The sequence below is a fragment of the Aythya ferina genome, assembly GCF_964211825.1.
Source record: "Aythya ferina genome assembly, chromosome: 1".
NCBI lineage: Eukaryota > Metazoa > Chordata > Aves > Anseriformes > Anatidae > Aythya > Aythya ferina.
Window position 1 is genome coordinate 11,529,777 of NC_140296.1, and position 18,940 is coordinate 11,548,716.

Here is an 18,940-nt window from a genome sequence, read left to right on the forward strand (position 1 = left end):
TGCATCTATTTCAAAAAGAAAAGAAAAAGACAAAATCCCAATTACTGAAGGATATGGGATGTGGGGTTCATCTCCTGCTCGCGATGGAGGGCTGCAGCTCAGGGTGCCAGCTGCTGTGCCAGCCACTCCGAGCTCCCTCCCTAACCCAGGGAGAGAAATATGCAATTTTGGGATGTGATTCAGTGACCTATTTTAGGTCACCCTATGAGGCAGGACAGGGTGAAGGCAGATCTCTATACTCAGGTCCGCTTGTAAGAGCAGTGTTGAGGTAGCCAGGAGGTGTTTCAGGGCTGGATTTGGCTGGTAATATGGAGATGTCTGGTGCTACCTGAGATGCTCTCAAGCCTCTGAGATGTCCCCATGGGCAGGCAGACATTGCAGAGCTCCTGTGGGAGGCACAAGTCCTTCTAGACCTGCAGCAAGGATATCCAATGGCCCTAAGGACAAACCAGTGGGATGCTCATCTAGGCTCTTACTGTCCCCCTATCACTTGCCCTTGATGGCACAAACTCTGAAGTAAGAAATTTAAACAGATAAAAATGAACGAGTGTTCGGAAGATATTGAGGAGTTCTGGGTGCCAGGGAAATTTTCTGTCTATGCTGGAAATGATCTGCACTGTAGAGAGCACTTACAGCTACTCAGCTTTGCAGCTAACCGACTGGAAGAAAAGATGAACAAAATGCCTTTGTGCCTTCAAAAAAGCTCTTGTCCTGCCTTGCTGTGTTAAATGTGCTAACTATTGATGATGAGCTTCAGACACCCCTCTGAGGCCCGTGGGAACAAGAGGAGAGGGTGGCTGAGAGGGTGAGAGGTGTCCCCTGGGGAAGGGGCATTTCAGAAGGGTGGCTGTCCCCTGTGGCTGCTCTGGAAAGGGACAAGCCCACTGAGCTTGTGCGCTGTGGGAAACATAATAAAGTATTCTGAAAATTTGGAAATGGCTTTTTTTTTTTTTTTTTTTGGTTTATCAATTCTTTCATGTTTTTTTTTTTTTTTTTTTTAAAGCTTGTTTGCAAAGGAGTGTTTGCCCACGAGTAGCTCCACTGAGGGAGAGAAACAAGACTGGGCAAGGACAGCAGAGCAGAAGCCATGGAACAAGGACATCTGCAGGGGCCAACCTTTCTACTGGCTTGCTTCCCTCTGTGTGTCAAGAGAAACAGAGCACGGGGGCCTGAGGCATCTGAGCCATTTGCATTGAAATTTTCAGACGGTTTCTCCTGCAATGAGACCCTGTGAACCAGCCTGTGGTTTCCAGTCCAAGTACTGAATCATGTCCTTGACCCTGGCAGCTAAAACATCAGAGCATTGGTCTCTAAACACAGCTTTTCAAATAGTGTGCTTGGTCTAAAGTTTTATTCCTATTCCGAATCAATCCCAGAAACACATTTTTTCTCACTTGTTATAAGTATTTTCTCTTCCAACCTACACAGCTCCGCAGGGGGCTGATCTGCACAAGTTAAAATTGCAGAAGGAAGAGAAGTAATTCAATTAGAAAGTAACACATTTTTGCTCCTTGTGTGAATCTGTGTGGTGAGACTCAATGGTGAGTCACAAATAGAAAAATTAAATAGATATGTGGTCATTATGTCTGTGTGAGTTTTTGACCATTATATTTTGGGGTGAAGACACAGATATAGGTAGGTAAGTAGTTAGATAGACAGATAGATAGATAGATAGATAGATAAAAGGTAGATGTAGAATAATATTGAATTCTGTCTTTGTTCCTACTGGAGCTAGTTTGAAGTCAAGAGCCGCTTAGGTCACACAAATGAAACCAGAAAATAACTTCAGAATAACAATATTTAATATTTACACGTATCAGTGAAGCCAATGATTACAGAGTGGTCAGGACAAATGGCATCCTCATTATTACACAGCTGTAGCACCAAACATCCCCAGTGCACAGACCATGGCACCAAACACCCCCAGGGCAGGGCAGCTTGGTACAAGCAGATGGTGGCAGCACATTTACCCCTCTGTGGTGGGGATGATACATACCAGTGGGTATCTCCTTATCCTGGTGCTAGCACAGCCCAAACTGGCTCTCTCATTGAGATAAAAGTCATGGAGACAAACGATGAGGGCAGGGCTGATGGTTAAGGACCACGAAGAGCTCATAATAGCCTTTCTGCTGCAGGTGGAGTATCTCTCAGTCTGACTGCATGCTGGACATTACTTATAGCTGCCTCCTTGGCTTTTTTTCCTGGCTGAATCAGTAGGCTTTAGTTTGATGTCTGCTTTGGGTGGTACATTGCCCAGGCTTTGCTGCTTGCAATGCACGTCAGCTTTTTAAGCCACCTGGCAAGTTTGGATGCACCTAGTCATGTTCACAACCCTCCACAGGTCTTACACTTGTTTCACAAAAGGTGCTTCTAAACTTTATAATGCAGGTTTCCTGCTTCTAGGACTGAAGCTGTGCTCCAAGGAAGCATCTGTGTGCTCCTCAACTTAGCACAACTGACATTTCCTTCACCAGTTTGTGTGAGGAGTTTTGTGTGCTGCACTGGAGGATGGCACAGACAGCAGTGTGTGTCTGGAAACTCTGGGTCTGTTCAGATGATTTGCAACAATGCAGAAATATGAACAACATTTGACAGAGAAAACATAAATACCTCTCTTTGAAAAATGGATTCCACGTACTTTAAATATATTCAAGTTTTCATAATTGTGTGCCTGCATTCAGGATGGAAAACAATTATCTTATAGTTTGCCTGACTCAGGGAAATAAGGGCATACAATTGAGCTTGGAGGAAGTCACTGAGCTGATGGGGTTCCTGAAATTTGCCAGTCATGGACTTCAGCATCAAGGGCTTGATCTTGGTTGATGATGGAGAATTACGCAGATCCTTGTTGGGATCCTTGTTGCTGTAACACCACCACTGATGCAATTTGTTGCCTTGCAGATTGTATCTCTTATTTGTTACTGAGCTGCATGTAATTACTACCAGTATTGATTTAATGTTTATCTTCACCAGTTAATTGCTTGTGCACGTGATCTATTCTAGAACAGCCCTGTGTGGAAATTCATGAGACTCCTACACAGTCTCATGAGGGCAAAATTGATGCTGAGGTTCTCCTTCTTTTTGTTAAACTGTATTTAGTTAAACTATTGTTCCAAAACCTACCATCTACATTGATCCAAATGCTCCTCTAGGGCCACTACATCTATCAGGTTCTCCTGAAGAACTGATTTAGGAGCGCACTGGATTTTGCCAGACGTGACAGCAAGATACCAAACAAGAAGGGGATTTGGCTCCAGGGTGTCTGAAGGAGGGTGAAAAGTGTGTGCTTCATTTGCCTTCATGCTGCTCAACATCATATCTGCAGGTCCTAATGTAAACTTGGGTCCTGGGTAGCAAGTTAACAGGAACAGACAGGTGAGCTTAAGGCAGGTTTGGGGGGGAAGGAAAGCTCTTTACGTCCAGCCAGAGATATTTACAATCTGCTTTGTGCAGCTGATAAAATGCGTACATTGTCAGAGGTTGTTTCCCATATACACAAGAGGGCAAGAGGTGAGCTTTTATCTGGGGACATCTACATTTTAAGAACAAGCACAGCAGTTGGGAGCAGACAGATTTGTGTTATTGCAGTACCTGAGATTTAGAAGGAATATTTAGAGAGATTAAAATTTGGAGTCTCAGATTTAAATGATCTAGCCATTTTCCATCTTGACTTCTTTATTAAAAAAGAAAAAAGAAAAAAAAAAAAGCAATGTACCCTCCTGAAACTCCTGAATATTTGGGGGTTTCTTTCTTCCCCCCATAAATACAGCACAATACACTATCCTTATTAAACATGAATTTGCAGTTCAGCGCATGTCCTGGCATCCCCTGCAGGTTGTTCACATTCCCAAAATATTTGTCTGAAAGGCAATGAATGAAAAATGATTGATTAATATTCCACAGGGATATCAGATGTAGTGCAAACATCTTGTACAATGAAAATAAACAGTGGGAAGGAAGCAGTGGTGATAAATGAAGCTGTAAAGAGGTTTTCTACTGTTTTGTGAAACAACATTTTTACTACCAATTAAAACTGCCTCTAATCCTCATCTTTCCCACTTATACATACTGGACAGTCATTACATTTTATCATATAGGAAGTATGATAAATAAATAGGAAAAACAATCATGCTGGCTATGCCAATAGATCACACTTCTCAGCTGTTTTGCAGTATCCGAGAGCTGAGCTGTCCCAGACTATAACGTGATGGAGAGACTGACAATGTGCAAATATATCTGAACAGCCTCCGCTCTCCAGAGGTTCTCGTTCATGGGCTGTGCATATCTCTCTGATCATGTACCATTATCAGAGCCTAAAATACAGAAATGGTAAGAATGCAAAGCACTCTGATACCTTTTACTGCATACCAACCTTTTTCCTCATACACGTGCCACATATGCAGCCAATAAGTCCATTGGCGACTTGAATAAAACAAAGAACAGCCTCAATCGCACCGATGGCCAGGAGAATAGAGAAAAGGACAATATTCCAAAGGATGATGTTTTCAGGTTCTTTGCAAATGCTCCATGTTGTCTGGTTGAACAAATAATTGTATCTGTGATAAAGAAGAATAATTGGCAATGTATTAGAAAATTACGCTTTGAGAATGCTTTCAGTTGTACGCCATTACAAAAAGGCTTGGCATTTTCTGGTTTACATTTTCTGAACTTGTCTGCACAGTGGGAATTGAGTCTCAAATTCTCCTACAGTTGGTAAAATGTGGTGATTCTCTTTACGATTCCCTTTGCAGGGTTGTAATTGATGACTGGGGAACAGAGCTACACCTGTACTTTGCTGCATGCTCGAGAATCTCCCTTTTGTTTCACAGCTAATAACTAAAGGGAAAGATCCCTAATGGTTTTAAAATGGGTGTCCATAATCTCCATTTCTGCTGTGTTACCTCAGCCCAGCCCATCCATCATCTCTAGCTCTGGCTTGAACATCATGGTTGCCACTGTTAACTTGAAAGAATCAAGTCTTTGCTTTGCTTTTCAAAATTAAGCAATTAAGCAGAGTAGACACAATTCATGATGATTTAACAGATTAACGTGGCATGTTTGTCAAATACTTCCTTTTGACTGATGAGAGTCACAGCTCATTGCTCAGCAGCCTTTTGAAAGTGTGGTGCATCTTGCACAAAGGGCTGCTGACAAGCACGATGGAAGAAACTCAGGCACCTTGCCCACATGTAAGCCCTTGGTCAAGGAGATGACCAGCTGGAACATGCTGGCTCAAAGGAATGTGAATTCAGGTGTAGACAAGGTGGACCACCAGTCCATTTTAGAGAAATTCAGATTTCCTCTAAGAAGGTGTGGATCAGGGAAAGCAAGGCTGGAGGAGCCTGCAAGTCATACTCACTCCAGAGTGTTGTTCCTGAAAGGGTAGATGTATTCTCCATCACCTGTGTCACACAGAGGGCCCCCAGTCAGAGCCATTGAGGAGAGGACTACACAATACACTCCTCCTGCAAGTCCCAGCAGAGACAGAAACACCGACAGCAGCATCTGAAAGGGGAAAGACCTTCAGCATTAAATGACCAGAAAGCTTACAATTAGTGGGAATGAAACTTCTTGTTTCCTACTATATGCTAAAAGTCATATCATGATATATGTGGGATAAAAAATAGTTGACTCCTGACTAGTGCAGGTGTCCTAGATGTTAAAGGATTTCATATTGTACTAGTTCTGCTTTTAAAAGTGGCTAAGACCAGAGTTGTAATAATTTCTTTTTATTATTATAAATCTTATGTCTTCCTTCAAAAAGCCAGTATGAAGGCAATATGAAGAAAATATTGGCTTGATGTTGTCCTCTGCGCCCAACGAAGCTGTGGATGCCCCATCCTTGGAGGTGCTCAAGGCCACGCTGGATGGGACTTGGAGCAACCTGGTCTGGTGGGAGGTGTCCCTGCCCATGGACATGGGCATGTCCCTGCCCATGGAACTGGGTAGTTCTTAATGTCCCTTCCAGCCCAAATCATTCCATGATGATATCACATTCCTTAGCATTTCCAGCTCTTCTCCAAGAACATCCTTCTCAGCCCTTGAACCAACAGAAGCCAAAGGGCAAGCAATTATTGAACCAGGTATGAAAGCAGCAGTAGATCTTTCTTATTGTTCCTTTCCTTTCCTTTGTAACAGCATGAAGTGTGGTTACCACTGTTCGTGTTGAAGAATCTAACTATGCTGTGTGTGGCAACAAACCAGTGGTGACTTCAAATGCCATGTCATGTACTACTCCCATGGAAGTGCTCCTTTTGTTCTGTGTTGGGGTAGTTTTCCTTAATGGATGGGATGTATTTGGTTGCAGTTTGCATTTAGGAGCAAGAAGCTCTGGCAGGTGCTACTAATGTTGTATCTATGGCAGACTTTCCACAAGTCTAGTCAAGAATCCTTAAAAAGGACTTGTGATTGTTTGCAGTTCTGCCAAGAAGGAGAAGAGAGCAGAAACTCTGTGGAGCAAGCCGACAGAGCCAGGAGAAGACCTGGTCAAGAGGCAAGGCAGCAGGACTGCCTTCAAGTCTGAGGAAGCACGTGGGAAACACTCCCATACATGGCTTGGGTTTGAAGCCAGGCACCTCAGGCCTCCCATTTCCCTGTTGCCAGCAAATACTGGCGAGATCTAACAGTCCAAAAAGAAAGTCTAATGTCAGCTGCTCTGCAGAGCTCTGCACTGCAGACCCAGATGGAAATATCCACTGTCCACCTTGGAGATTTGTGACAAAGTCTCCAAAACTCCTCGCTATCCAGACATGTTTAAGCTGGTGAATGCAATTTCCAACTTGCCAGCCGATGACATTACTGCTTTCTGTGCCTTCTTGCCCGTTGCCAGTGTGTGAATTGACTCATTTTGTGTGCTCTTAGCTTCTAAAGCAATCCTTGAGCTACAAGTTGCTGGGATTTCTCATGAGACTTATTTCATCATACTGATTTATAATTCTGTCTTTTTTTTTTTTGCCAAGCTGGACACTCTTTCTGTCTTTATCTGCATGCTGTCTGAGTTGCATCTTAGCAGAGCGTCATGGTCAGCAAAATGTGGATAATGTGGAATACTGTCCTGGACCAAGGCAGAGCCTGTGTTGTAGCCGATGCCCTGCTTCTCATAATAAGATCACCAGCTATGCCTCGCTGTGAAGGTGAGTGACTGATGCCATGTCTGAAGCTCCTGCCTAGCTGAACCATTTCTCCTGATCTGTTTTCTGTTTACTTCATCTGTGTATCTACATCTTGGCTAAATGATCTTAATTACAATAATAATTAGTTTCATCACAACACAGCAGTATGGGGAGTCCCAATGACAATCATGATAGAAAAAGTCAAATGGTCTCTTGCTGTTACTATGTTTGATAGTGGTTAGTACTAGTACCAGAAGTACTTGTCAGTGCTGTCTTTCATGACTGTTCTTTGACACACGATTTTCTCGTTTGGAATCTCTTGGCTGCATGGTTGGCTTCATTTCACGTATTTCCTTTACTGTACCTATGATCACGTAGTCAAAGATTTATTTTACTTGCTGCTGAAAGGGGACTCTGAAATAGATGCGGCTGTTAAATTGGCTCTTCTCAGCATTTTCTAGACACAGGGTGGCTTTTACCCATTATATTTACTGTTCTGGAGATTGTCTAGAGGTTTTGTCCCATATTCTATGGCAATCTAACAATTTTATTAACTGTTGGATCAGTTAATAAAACTATCTCATCATCTCAGCCATTCAACATTTTCCCTATTTATACCATTTTCACTTATCACTTTTTTATTTTGCATTTTTATTTCCTCATTTGGATCTTCACTTGCAACGTGAAGTCTAAGCTGAGATGCTTGCGTTTATTGAAATATTTAGTTTTGAGTAGTGTTGGCCAGTTCTCTACCTCTTGCAGAGGTTTTGCTGATCATTTTTCCCAACTTTCTTTTACCATTATCATGCTTTATCCTTCACAAAATTGATTTGTTTTTGTGGAGCTAATGAAAGTTTCTAGCATTCATTCCTTGAGCATTTGCATCAGCTGCTTTGGTAAAGTTACCAAGTTCCTCCTGTCCCAAATGGTAGTGCTCTCTACTGCTCTTTTTTCCTCTGGCTTTTTTCTCATACAGATTTTCTTTCTTCTCTGTGTGTTATTTATTTGTTTATGTTTATTTATTTATTAATTATTATTGTTACTTTATTTTAAGAATTAATATCCTGCCTGGTTATCCATATATCTCACTTATCTAGCTTTGCTGGTCTGGAAAGATGCTATGGCTATTCTTGTTCTACTAGTAACTCTTCAGAAAGGTGTAGAGTGAAATACTGAGTATGCTTGAAGATGCAATGACATGTGCTGTATTTTAGGGGCCTTTTTTCCTCATTATGCCAGCACAGCAGGTGTTTTCAGTTGTGTACATGCTAAGCTGCAGGACACTGAAGCTTTCTAAATCTGTTACTTTCCAAAGTCATTACTTCATAAAGCAAGAACAACAAGCCATCTAGGTGTTTTTGCAGGCAACAACTTAAAATGGATTAATGACAAAAAAATTACTCAATGCAGAACATAATCACTGTGAACTGGACAACTTAATATGATGAATAAAAGGATGAGAAATACGGTAATTATTCTTACTGTTGTTGTTGATATTCCAGCTGCATGTAAAGACTGTGATGAAGTCTTGGTCTATTAAACCAGGAATTGCACAAGTTATCAAATTATCATAGGATGGGGTCCCAACCCCGAGGAAAATGGTTATATTCTGATTGAATAGTCATTCCAATTACTATTTTTTTAGCTTTTTTTTTTTTTTTTTTTTTTTTTTTTCAAAAAATAGCTAAAGCTATTTTTTAGCTTTATTTCTTTATTTTAGCTATTTAGTTTTTTTAGCTTAAAAAATAAAAAAGGTGGCTGAGTTATCCTTCAGACCACAGTGACTCCTGAGTAGCTCCAGCGAGGACTATTTCCCTGCCAGTGGATGGATGTCGGTGGACAAGACACCAAACCTAGGGACCCAGCTCATCCCAGAGCCACCTTGCAGGGAGCTCTGGCACCTTGGGAAGCAGCTTCCATGGTGCATGTTGGAACCAGCCCCAGAGCTCCTCTACTCTCCAGCATCTGGTGACTCACACCATCCAGCCCTGGGTGCAGCCCGTATAGTCAGGGTGTCTGAGCCACCCTGCCGTGGGTCTCAGTGCATGTCTTCCCACTGTTCCCAAGGCAACATTTCTGTAAGGCTTCTTCTCCTGAAGAAACACATCATTGGTCTTCAGATCTCCCTACGGAAGTTACATCTTCTATAGAATTAGAGAATATCCTGAGTTGGAAGAGATCCACCAGGAACATTGAGTCCAAAACCCATGTTTCTCCATGCTTGGAAATCACTCTTCCCCAAGGGCTGTGCAGGGGAAATATTTTAATGCCATCCATAGCAACTCACTTTTTGCTCATGCCCTCATCTCATTTCTATGTTTAAGTCATAGGATGACTTGTACAGCTGAACCCTTTTCCACTTTTAAGAGGTGGACAGTTTCCACAGTCCCAGACAACCATTTCAAAGCTACACTGTCCTCTCCAAAACTTTTCTTTAAAAAGAAAAGTTCTTATCAGTAGCTTCATCATCTGGCCATTGGCTCTTTTCCTACAGATACTGTAGAACATAAACTATTTTCTCAAAAATGTTTTTGGTGTATACCTCTAACAGCAAACAAGGAAGAGGGGGAACAATTTGTACGAAATATCTCAGTGCTGGGAAGGTGCAGACAGCATACTTGGCCACTGTGGGCCATAGCTAGCACCATCTCGGGCAGTGAAATGGTGGTGGTGGGGAGCACATGGAGGTCTGCCACCTTAGTCTGCCACTGTGCTGCCACCTTAGTCAGTGGGCTGAAGGAGCAAACCCAGCCTCTCCTGGGACATTTGACTCATCTGTGTAATATTTAGGGTTGGGATGAAGGGAGAGTGGAGACTGAACTGAGCCCAGACCAGATAAATTTCCCCACTTACTAGGTTCAGCAAGGCATGGGAACACCCACAGCACTGCCGTTTTTCACCACTGCTTTCTATATCACTCATAATCTGGATAAGCAGCTGGCTGTGGCACTGGGCTCACCGTGCCAAAGCTCACATCCCAGCCCTGTGACTGGCCTACTTGGCCATCGCTAGCAAATCCTGCTTGCTGTGCACAGGACACATAGTAAAATCAGTGTAATGGCATGTCCCTTGTACTCACTGACATGATGTACTTGCTGACATCCCAACTAAGAATGTTATTTTGGTATTATGAATAATGAACCAAGTAAAGTAAAACAACTTGAAGAGGTAAAGGTCACCTCACAGATCAAACTAAATAATAATTGAAGAGTACAGAAGAGATGCTTTATTGTATGGAATCTCTTGTTACAGGCTGCTTCTGGGAGGGAAGAAGACTTAAAAAAAAAACAACATTTCTAAGTCAGTTTATTCTTGCTAATAACAATGGCCGCACAGAAGTCTGTGCCCTGGGCTTGAAGATTATTGAAGATGTCTGTATAAAATGCTGTTTCATTCTTAATTATCAAGGGAAAAAATCTCTCTGGCCTTTGTGTGGATGACATAGAGCCCAAATTACATTTACACCTCTCATGTACATAACCCTTGGGCAAACACATGCTGTGGGTCAAAGCCTTGCCTGGTGACCAGACACTGGGAAGCCGAGCTGGTTCCTCAGTGCCAGCTGCAGCGGCTCAGGCTTTAGCCTGGACCAGAAAAGCAGGTGAATTATCTGCCCATACAGGTAAGCAGGGATGAATCTATGGAAAAGCAAATTGCCATTGAGGGGTATGGAGGAAAGAGGACCAGAAAGAAGAAAGCAGAAGTAATGGGCAACTCTCTCAATTTTTAGGATCACTTCAAGCAGGAGGAAGCTGGAGCCATGCTTTACTTTATGTAGGGTGAGGTGGAGTGTCTTTGTCTCCCTCTACCCTCAGCACTGTGGCTAAGTGCTCCTGTACCTCCCTGGCTGAGTATGATTTCCCTCATATCAGTGGCTGTAACATCATAACATTCCTGTTGGCTAACTGAGATCTCAGCCCCAGCCCAGGGACGCTGCAGATCAAGCTCTTCTTCTGCATTTCCCTGACTTGGCTGTTGATGGTGGTGTGACGGTTTGTCATTGTACGTTTCCGTCTGCTGAGCAGCCATTTAAGAGCTATTGTGCAAACCCTGTAGTGCCATTTCAACACATCTACTTACCCCACATCTGTTAGCGCAACATCCTGCTCCGCCTGCTCCCAGCATCATGAACGCCGGCAGAATAGCCTGTGAGAAAAGCACAAGCTTAATTCATAGAAATCATAGTATCACAGAATTGGCGTGCAGTACTTCTGCTTGGATGGTTTTTAAAGTCTAGGAGCTGGGGTATCATGTTCCTCAAATGCAAACCACCTTCTAGCACTTCTCCATGAGTTGCACCAGCTGCGATGGTGCTTCTTGCTGAAGAGTTTGTTCTCCCTCCTCTGTCTCAGTTCAGTGTTTTAAGCACTAGGATATTGCCTGTTCTGGGATGGGAATTCTGAATGTTTATGAAAAAAAAAAAAAGAAAAAAAAAGATAAAAACATTTTCTTGAGGGAGTATAAATTTCCATGAGGCAGAAGAAAACCTTTCCCTCTTGACTTTCACTTCATCAGAATCTAACTAAATTTATTCATCCCTGCAGCAAGAGTTATGACAGTCTAAATCTTCTGAGCACCCTGTTCTAAATTATAATTGGGGAGTCAGTCTTAAACTTCCTGAAACACATCTAACTTCTGTTCTTTGTACTAAGCTTCTGGCAAACCTACATGATGGACTTCACTCAGCAGGAAAATCCCAATTCACATCAGCTTTCTCCATGGTAATGAGCAGGTGGAGCTGGACAGATATAGCGGAGTCAGCAACCATCCATGTCTCAGGACATAATGCCACCTTACACAGGTGCTCTGGAGATAGGAAAGGCTGTATATGGTTTGGTAGCTAGAGGGCAAGAAAGCTTTTGTGGGTCCAACTGTGCAGCCAAAGCACTCCTGCTGCCTGCCTTCTGCCCACCACTGTCTGTGTAGGCATCTCACAGAGCAATGTAAGGAGATAAGTATTAGACAAACTAGGAAATGGTCTCTGTAAAGTCAATGAAAGGAGAAAAAAAAAAATGGAAAAGGAAAACGCTGTAAAAAACAGCCTGACAAAATGCTGGAAAGATGTTGCCCCATGTAGGAGAGGAAGAGCAGAATGTCCAAGGTGAATGAGGCTCAGGGAATTTATGTTTATAGTGCGAATATCCATGTTATACTATGTAGGACAGTGCTATGAAACCTGCTTAGTCTTGCAGACCATAAATATTTTCCAGTGGATTTCCTTTTAGTTGTATTGTATGCACCCCTCAGAGGCAGCCTCCAGCATGAGCAGTGGTCATTGGACAACAGTTGGAGGCCTGCAGATGGAGAGAATTGTTTAAAAGACTTTCCTCTTCCTGAAATAAGCCAGTTCTTAAATAATCACAGGCGATCCCCATGGCATCCCCAGCTCTGGCATGTTATCTGGCTCTGAGGAGAGCTAACACTGCCCTTTCCTCCAGGGCCATCTTTTTCTTCAGAGGTTTCCCATCTAAGCTGTGGGCACTGTTCTTTTATTAGCCTGGCTAAGGATGAAGGGTTTGCCTGGAAGCTTTCTTTTTCTTTTCTTTTCCTTTCTTTTCTTTGTTCTTTTCTTTTCTTTTCTTTTCTTTTCTGTTCCTTTCTCTCTTTCTCTCTTTCTCCCTCTTTCTCTCTCTCCTTCTTTTTTTCCTTTTTTTTTTTTTTTTTTCCAGTGCCTGATTATAAACTTCTGCCATTTGATTGGAAACAGGAATTTGCTAGATTTGGCTGCTGTCACTAAAACGAGGGCTGTGTGTGAGCTATGTCTCAGACAGGCATTTCCCTCCACTTAGGCTTTCCATCAGGAAGGATGTTACTGTGACACATGGAGATAGCCTTCCTCTTTACACCCTCAATGTTGGAAATAAGAAAATGGAGAGGTTCTCATGTCATATAAAATTTCCATTAGAGAAGCAGTGGATGAGGAGGGATGAGTGGGGCTGTCTGCTCAGCCAAGAGGTGTGCTGATGGTCTGGGTATCAGCTGATGGATTAAGACCCCAGGTGGAGGCAGGTTTCCTGGCATGGGGAAATGCCATGCAGCCTGGTCTGTTCTCACTGGGGAGCTAGGATAGAGCCCAGGCTCTGGTCATGGGAAACTCCTGCCCCTTGCGTTACTTTTCTGCATGGCCCAGAAGCCAGTCTCCATTTTCATGCTTCCATCACTTAGAATAAGGAGCTGATGATCATGCTTTCTTTCCTTATTCTTCACCTGCGGGCATTTGTCACACTGCTTTTTGGGAAATGCGCACACCCAATGCCGTTGTTAGTGGATCAATAATTAGTCCTAGTGCTGCCATCTGAGTTTTCGAGGTCAGCGCAATTTTTTCCTCCCCTCTCACTTTCTGTTCTCATTTTTGATGTATGCAGTGCTGGCCACAGGCAATCCTCTGTGGAGGCCTTAAAAGAAGGCACATTTTGAATGAGTCTGTGATGCTCTCACGCTTAACATCTGCCTTTCCTTTCATTGAACGCCAATGACTCCTGGGCTTGCAGTGATACAAATTTTCCACAGGTCTCTCATGTAGTTCCACTTCTTCCTTTAGGCTGCCTTCCACACACTCATGCTTATGTTCAAGCTCAGGTGAGTAATTTGCCCGAGTGGCAGCTGGAAGAAGAAGGAGGCAAGCTGCTGGTGGAGAACAATTTATTGAATGATCCTATACCACATTTCTGCTGGGGGAAATATGAGTTTGAACCACATCCATTGTAGTTTTTCCATAGACTTAAATGGAAGCTGCATCATGGGCTGACTGAATGAGATTTGCTTCTTTCTAAGTTAATTATTCTTAAATATTCAGTTGTTGGTTTTTTTTTTTTTTTTTTTTTTTTTTTTTTTTTTTTTTGATGTGCAGGTACCAGCTCTGTGCCAATTTACCATCTGCCTAGGCTGCATAACAGCCAGTGCTTGTCATATGTATGCCACTCGCTTGGCTTTTTATCTGCACTTGGGCGTATAACAAAGAAGGTACAAGGAGCAGCTTTCTGGTGAACCGGAAAGATCAGTGTTCCCAATCATGTTCCCTTCTGGTTATGGATATTCAGATGGAAACAATTTTTCCTGAGTGGTGGAATGGAGAACTGGTCACAGAGCATCACACACATGCCAGACTGAATCCAGAAGGAGGTGGCTGTGGAGGAACACAGGAGGCATTTGGGATTTAAGCCATTTGCAGCTTCACGTTCACACAGTGTTGGCAGGGTCTCTAATGAGCACCTTCTGAAACACATTTCAGTGTTGTCCTTAATATTTTTTTTTTTTGTGAGAATAAAATCAATTAGAGGAATAAGGAAAGTGTGAAAACTCACCATCTCCAGATGAACTTAGGAGCTCAGCATTGTTTTAACTTACTGAGACATGAACACCCACATCACCCTTCTCCCAGTGGAAGGACAGTCCTATTGCTTCTTCCTGACCCGGAGTTCCCAATTTCAGGAATATGTTTTATTCTCATGACAGGGGGCTTTGCCAGTCTTGAATGCACTTTCTCAGTCTTGTACGCCACCTTCCCAGTTAAGCTGCTCAGATATTTTTGCACAAGATATTGCTATGACTTTTTTTTTTTTTTAATTAAGAGGTCCAACAAAACATAAAAAGCAGAAGCAACACTTCTCTCTTACCAGTATCCCAGCTCCCAGAATGCCATGGAAGAACCAGACCAGATCGGTTATCTCACTGAGCTGCAGGACTTGCCCGTTGGGGAAGTAGAGGAGGATGTTGGAGACTATAGCACACAGAGCCAGTGGGAACAGGATGATGCCAATGCACCTTGAACACTTCCCTGTGCACATGGTAGCTTGCTGCTGAGGAAAGACGCAGATAGGTCTGGGTTACCGTGGTGTCACAGCCATGGGATTTCAGCAGTTTTCTTTAATGAAAGAAGAATCAGATGTGTGGCAAGAAATGTTCCAGCTCAGACATACACAGGTAATATTGTTATACAATATTATAGGTAATATTGTTATACAGTGTCTGTTCCCTTCAGAGTCTTCATTTAAACTGGAATTATTCCAGACTGGATTGCTTTAATTGGATTTATTTAAAATTGTCAGGAGTAAACGAGCTGGCATTAAATGAATGGAGATGTACACTTTAGTTGTTAATGGATGACTGTCTGTCCACTGGGAACACCACTGTGACCACACAAATTGATACCCTATTGGCAGACTCATGGTGGGGCTAAGGCCATGTGTAGGAGCTTCAGGTTGCCTGGGATGGCAGTCCTAGGAAGCTGATTTAAAAAAACATAAGTACATCAAGTTTGGGGGCTATTTGCCAAAGGCAGGTCACAGAGCCATCTCACCATAACATGTAAAACTGCAGCTTAACACTTCACATTGGTCAGGTTTTTCTTCTAAGATCAACGAATCATCTGTTAAAATCAAATAATTGACACAAATGAGGCTCTGGTTGGAAGAGGTCTCTGCAGGTCTGCAGTCCAACCTCTTACTGAAAGCTGAATGCCACCAGCACTAGAGCTCTGCATCGGCCATGGCTTTGTGTGGCAGAGCCTTGAAACCCCCATAGCTAAAATGATGCCCTTTGAGGACCTGTTGCAGGGCTGCCACAGCATCTGGGTGAAAACATCTTTCCTCCTGTCCTGTCTGAACCTCACAAGCTGCGGATGTTGCATTTGCTTCTCATTTTATCCTCTTATCTCTCCATCACCTTCATTATTCCTTTCCAAGCCTGCTGTAGGCTGCTATTAGATCTCCCTTCACTGAAGTAAACAACCCCAGCTCATACTACACCTGTGCTGCGATCTATAGCCAACAAGAGAAGGCTGATCAATACAAAGCTGGATCCACAGATATTTCTCCATGGAAGGTTGGAAATTTCAGACTATTGCAACTGAGGTTATTGAACTTTCACACTGCCATTAACTTTACGGGACAAACTGATCATGACTTCTTCACAATCAGGGGTTGTTCAGCCTGGAGAAGAGAAGAGGAGACCTTATAGAAGCCTTCCAGTGCCTAAAAGGAGCTTATAAGAAAGACAGAGAAAGGCTTTTTACCAGGAATTGCAGTGAAAAGAAAAGGGGAAATGGTTTTAAACTAAAAAAAAAAAAAAAAAAAAAAAAAAAAAAAAAAAAAAGAGTAGATTCAAATTAGATATTAGGAAGAAATTCTTCACTGTGAGAGTGGTGAGGCCTTGGCACAGATTGCCCAGAGAAGCTGTGGATGCCCCATCCCTGGAGGTGTTCAAGGCCAGGCTGTTTGGGGCTTTGGGCAACCTGGTCTGGTGGGAGGTGTCCCTGCCCATGGCAGGGGGCTGGAACTGGGTGGGCTTTAAGGTCCCTTCCAACCCAAACCATGCTGTGATTCTTATAACTTCACTCCAGCTCAAGGTTTCCAAATGCATAAGATATAATGTTGCAGATTTCTGTCCTCAGAGAAAGCTGGTAATTTATGACAAAAGGGGTTTTGCTTTACGATCAACAAGTAAAATATAAAAGGGGGATTTGGATACCCACCATTTTGTTACACACACCTGTGTTATACACACGCACCCATGCACGCATACAAGCCTACGCTTGCTACGTGCAAATAGTTTTTGTAATAGCCAAGGCAGTAAACAGTGAAACCTGCCTCAATTTAGTCATGTGCATTGGCTAATCCTGAAAGTTTTGTGTCAAAAGTTGGTGTTGGGGAGATGTTAAGCAGAGTAGGAGTACAGAAATCAATCCAGGTTGGGTTCCCAAACAAAAAAGTCCAGGCAGAAGGCAGTATGAAGATATCTGAGACAACCAGAGACAGACTGAGCCCGGCTTTGATGACAGAAGGAAGACAGCAAAAAGATGAGGTAAGGCATGAAGACAGACCAGTGTCCTCAGACCTCTGGTTTGAAGGGATTCAGCATATTGCTGCGAGGGTTCTGCAATTGCCAGAGACTTCTGAGTTTGCATTTGTACAGCAAAAAATTGCATTGTTCTCTGTTGCTATGAATTTAATAAGAGCACTCTGCTTATATGCATTATCTTCTGAGTACTTTATAATCACATTATGCATTCTAATCCAGCTTTAAAACAAGTTATCTGGCACTAAACTATTTCAGAAAGGAACGTTTAACTTGGTTTATGGTCATTACCTGTTGTTTATATAATGCTCAAAATTGGGCAGGGCATTTTGCAAGCATCTGGAAAAAAGCCCTGACTTAAAAAGATAAAAATCTGACCAGACTGGCAATGTGCAAAGGAAGGATGAAGCAGGGAGGGGATGGAAGTGGAAAAAAAAAAAAGAAGGATAAAGGGTATTTTAACTGTCTTTCTCCAAATGCCAAATGCATCTGGTATTTTTTATTATGCTGACCTTTGCCTGCTCTCCCCTTTCATTCCCCATTTTGCTTTTCCACTCGTTTGCCCAGCTTCACCTGCTCCCCCCGCGGAGAGGAGTGAACAAGCATGGGCACAGCCTTTTCTCCTCCCGTACAGCTCGGTCTTGTCGGGGAGCTACACTCTCTCCTCCGCATCTCTCGCATGTAGCCGCAGGGCCAAATTCTCACCTGGAGCTCAGGAGCAGGACTCTGCTTTGGCTGGGAGAACTCAGGTTTGCGCCGGGAAGGATCCGGCCCTTGACCTATCTCAACACCAATTCACACTGCAAGGAGAACTCAGGCAACCATCAATCGCCAGCTCTAACGAGAGCCTCCACCGCCCAAATCAATGCAGCTCGTTGACCTGTGCACATCACAGAGAGGATCTGGCCGTGTTACTACAGCTTAGGAAAACAATCTGGATTGCCAGAAGCACTCAAAATGCTTTATTAATTCAGCAAACAAAAGCACTCTCTGCAGCTTCGTTAGGCCAGGCGGTGAGAGTGAGCTTCTAATTTCAAGCTAGGGTTTTAGAACGTTTTGTTTTGTAATGCTGAGAGAAGAAATACCACTGCTTACCTTTTATATGGGCTTAGGATGGCCTCCAGGCCCCAGAGCTTCCGCGGCCTGTGTCCAGCTTCCCAGCTCCCCTGTCCTGGAGCGTGGCAGCCCGAGAGAGGCACAGCGATGTTTTCGGGCGATGGCCTCTGCTAAGCAAATAGTGGTTCCTTTCCAGAGAATGAGGAAATACCCCAACTTGTTGCTGGTTGGCCAGCGTGAGGTTTGCGTGCCACCCTGCCCGATCGATTACTTGAGGGCAGCGTTCCAGCGGTCAATGTCTCGGCCCCCCAGGACATGAATTTGGGATCGGTGGAGCCCTCTTCACTGCCAAAACCATTTCAGCTGTGTGCAGTTGCAGAGGGGAGGAGAGGCACATGATAAGGAGCACCCTGTGCTGTGCAGAAAGCGTGGCCAAAGCACGAGGCAGTGGTACAGCAAACTCCGTCAGCCGGTGCAGAGTCGTCTTCTGCACAGCAGGCTTTTGTTGGTTCAAGTTTGGCTTTGGCTTTGCTCCAAAGCATGCTGCTTTCAGCCCAAAAGGGAGAGTAGGAGTGATAGCTCAAGGGGTGAGAGACACGGGCAGATAACAATCTTGCAGGGGAGTAAGGTGTGGTTTGGGGTTTATTCCCACTCTTCACCTCACTGGCTTTCTTCTTTCAGTAACCTCCTCTTGTCTTTGGAGAAAAATTCTCACTGGGAAAGCTTGGCCATGTAGGGTAGAATCCATCTCACATGACAGTAGATGTCTGTGAGGCACATGTCACACCAGGATGCCTTTATTCCTGGTGAAACATGCACTTTCAAGGGAAAATTCACCCAATGTATTTTAGGAGCTGCTGTAGGGTTACAACAAATGCAGGTGTTACAAAGGTGCAGGAATCTCAATGCTTATTTAAGCACAGATGCTGGTATCTGTGGTCAGATGAATCCCACCCATGAGGACTTACAAGTGTGGC

At 43.4% G+C, this 18,940-nt stretch overlaps 2 protein-coding genes across 4 annotated transcripts in view; both read right to left on the minus strand.

Annotated features, from left to right (window-relative positions):
• Positions 1–18,940, minus strand: part of TAF1D (TATA-box binding protein associated factor, RNA polymerase I subunit D) — a 365,188-nt gene that overhangs the window by 74,138 nt on the left and 272,110 nt on the right. The gene's annotated exons all lie outside the window — the stretch shown is intronic.
• Positions 1,856–18,329, minus strand: LOC311424868 (transmembrane 4 L6 family member 1-like). Of its 3 annotated transcripts, XM_084500322.1 has the most exons (7): positions 18,003–18,263; positions 15,363–15,480; positions 14,729–14,911; positions 11,193–11,258; positions 5,360–5,505; positions 4,373–4,556; positions 1,856–3,860 (listed from the first exon to the last, which is right to left on the minus strand). In XM_084500322.1, exons 3-7 carry the CDS (start codon positions 14,897–14,899, stop codon positions 3,840–3,842), a joined length of 588 nt encoding a protein of 195 aa, XP_084356448.1. In that variant the 5' UTR covers positions 14,900–14,911; positions 15,363–15,480; positions 18,003–18,263; the 3' UTR covers positions 1,856–3,839. The 3 variants fall into 3 exon arrangements, with proteins under 3 accessions (XP_084356448.1, XP_084356449.1, XP_084356450.1); XM_084500323.1 differs by lacking the exon at positions 15,363–15,480 and having other exon boundaries at positions 18,003–18,329; XM_084500324.1 differs by lacking the exon at positions 15,363–15,480 and having other exon boundaries at positions 14,729–14,908.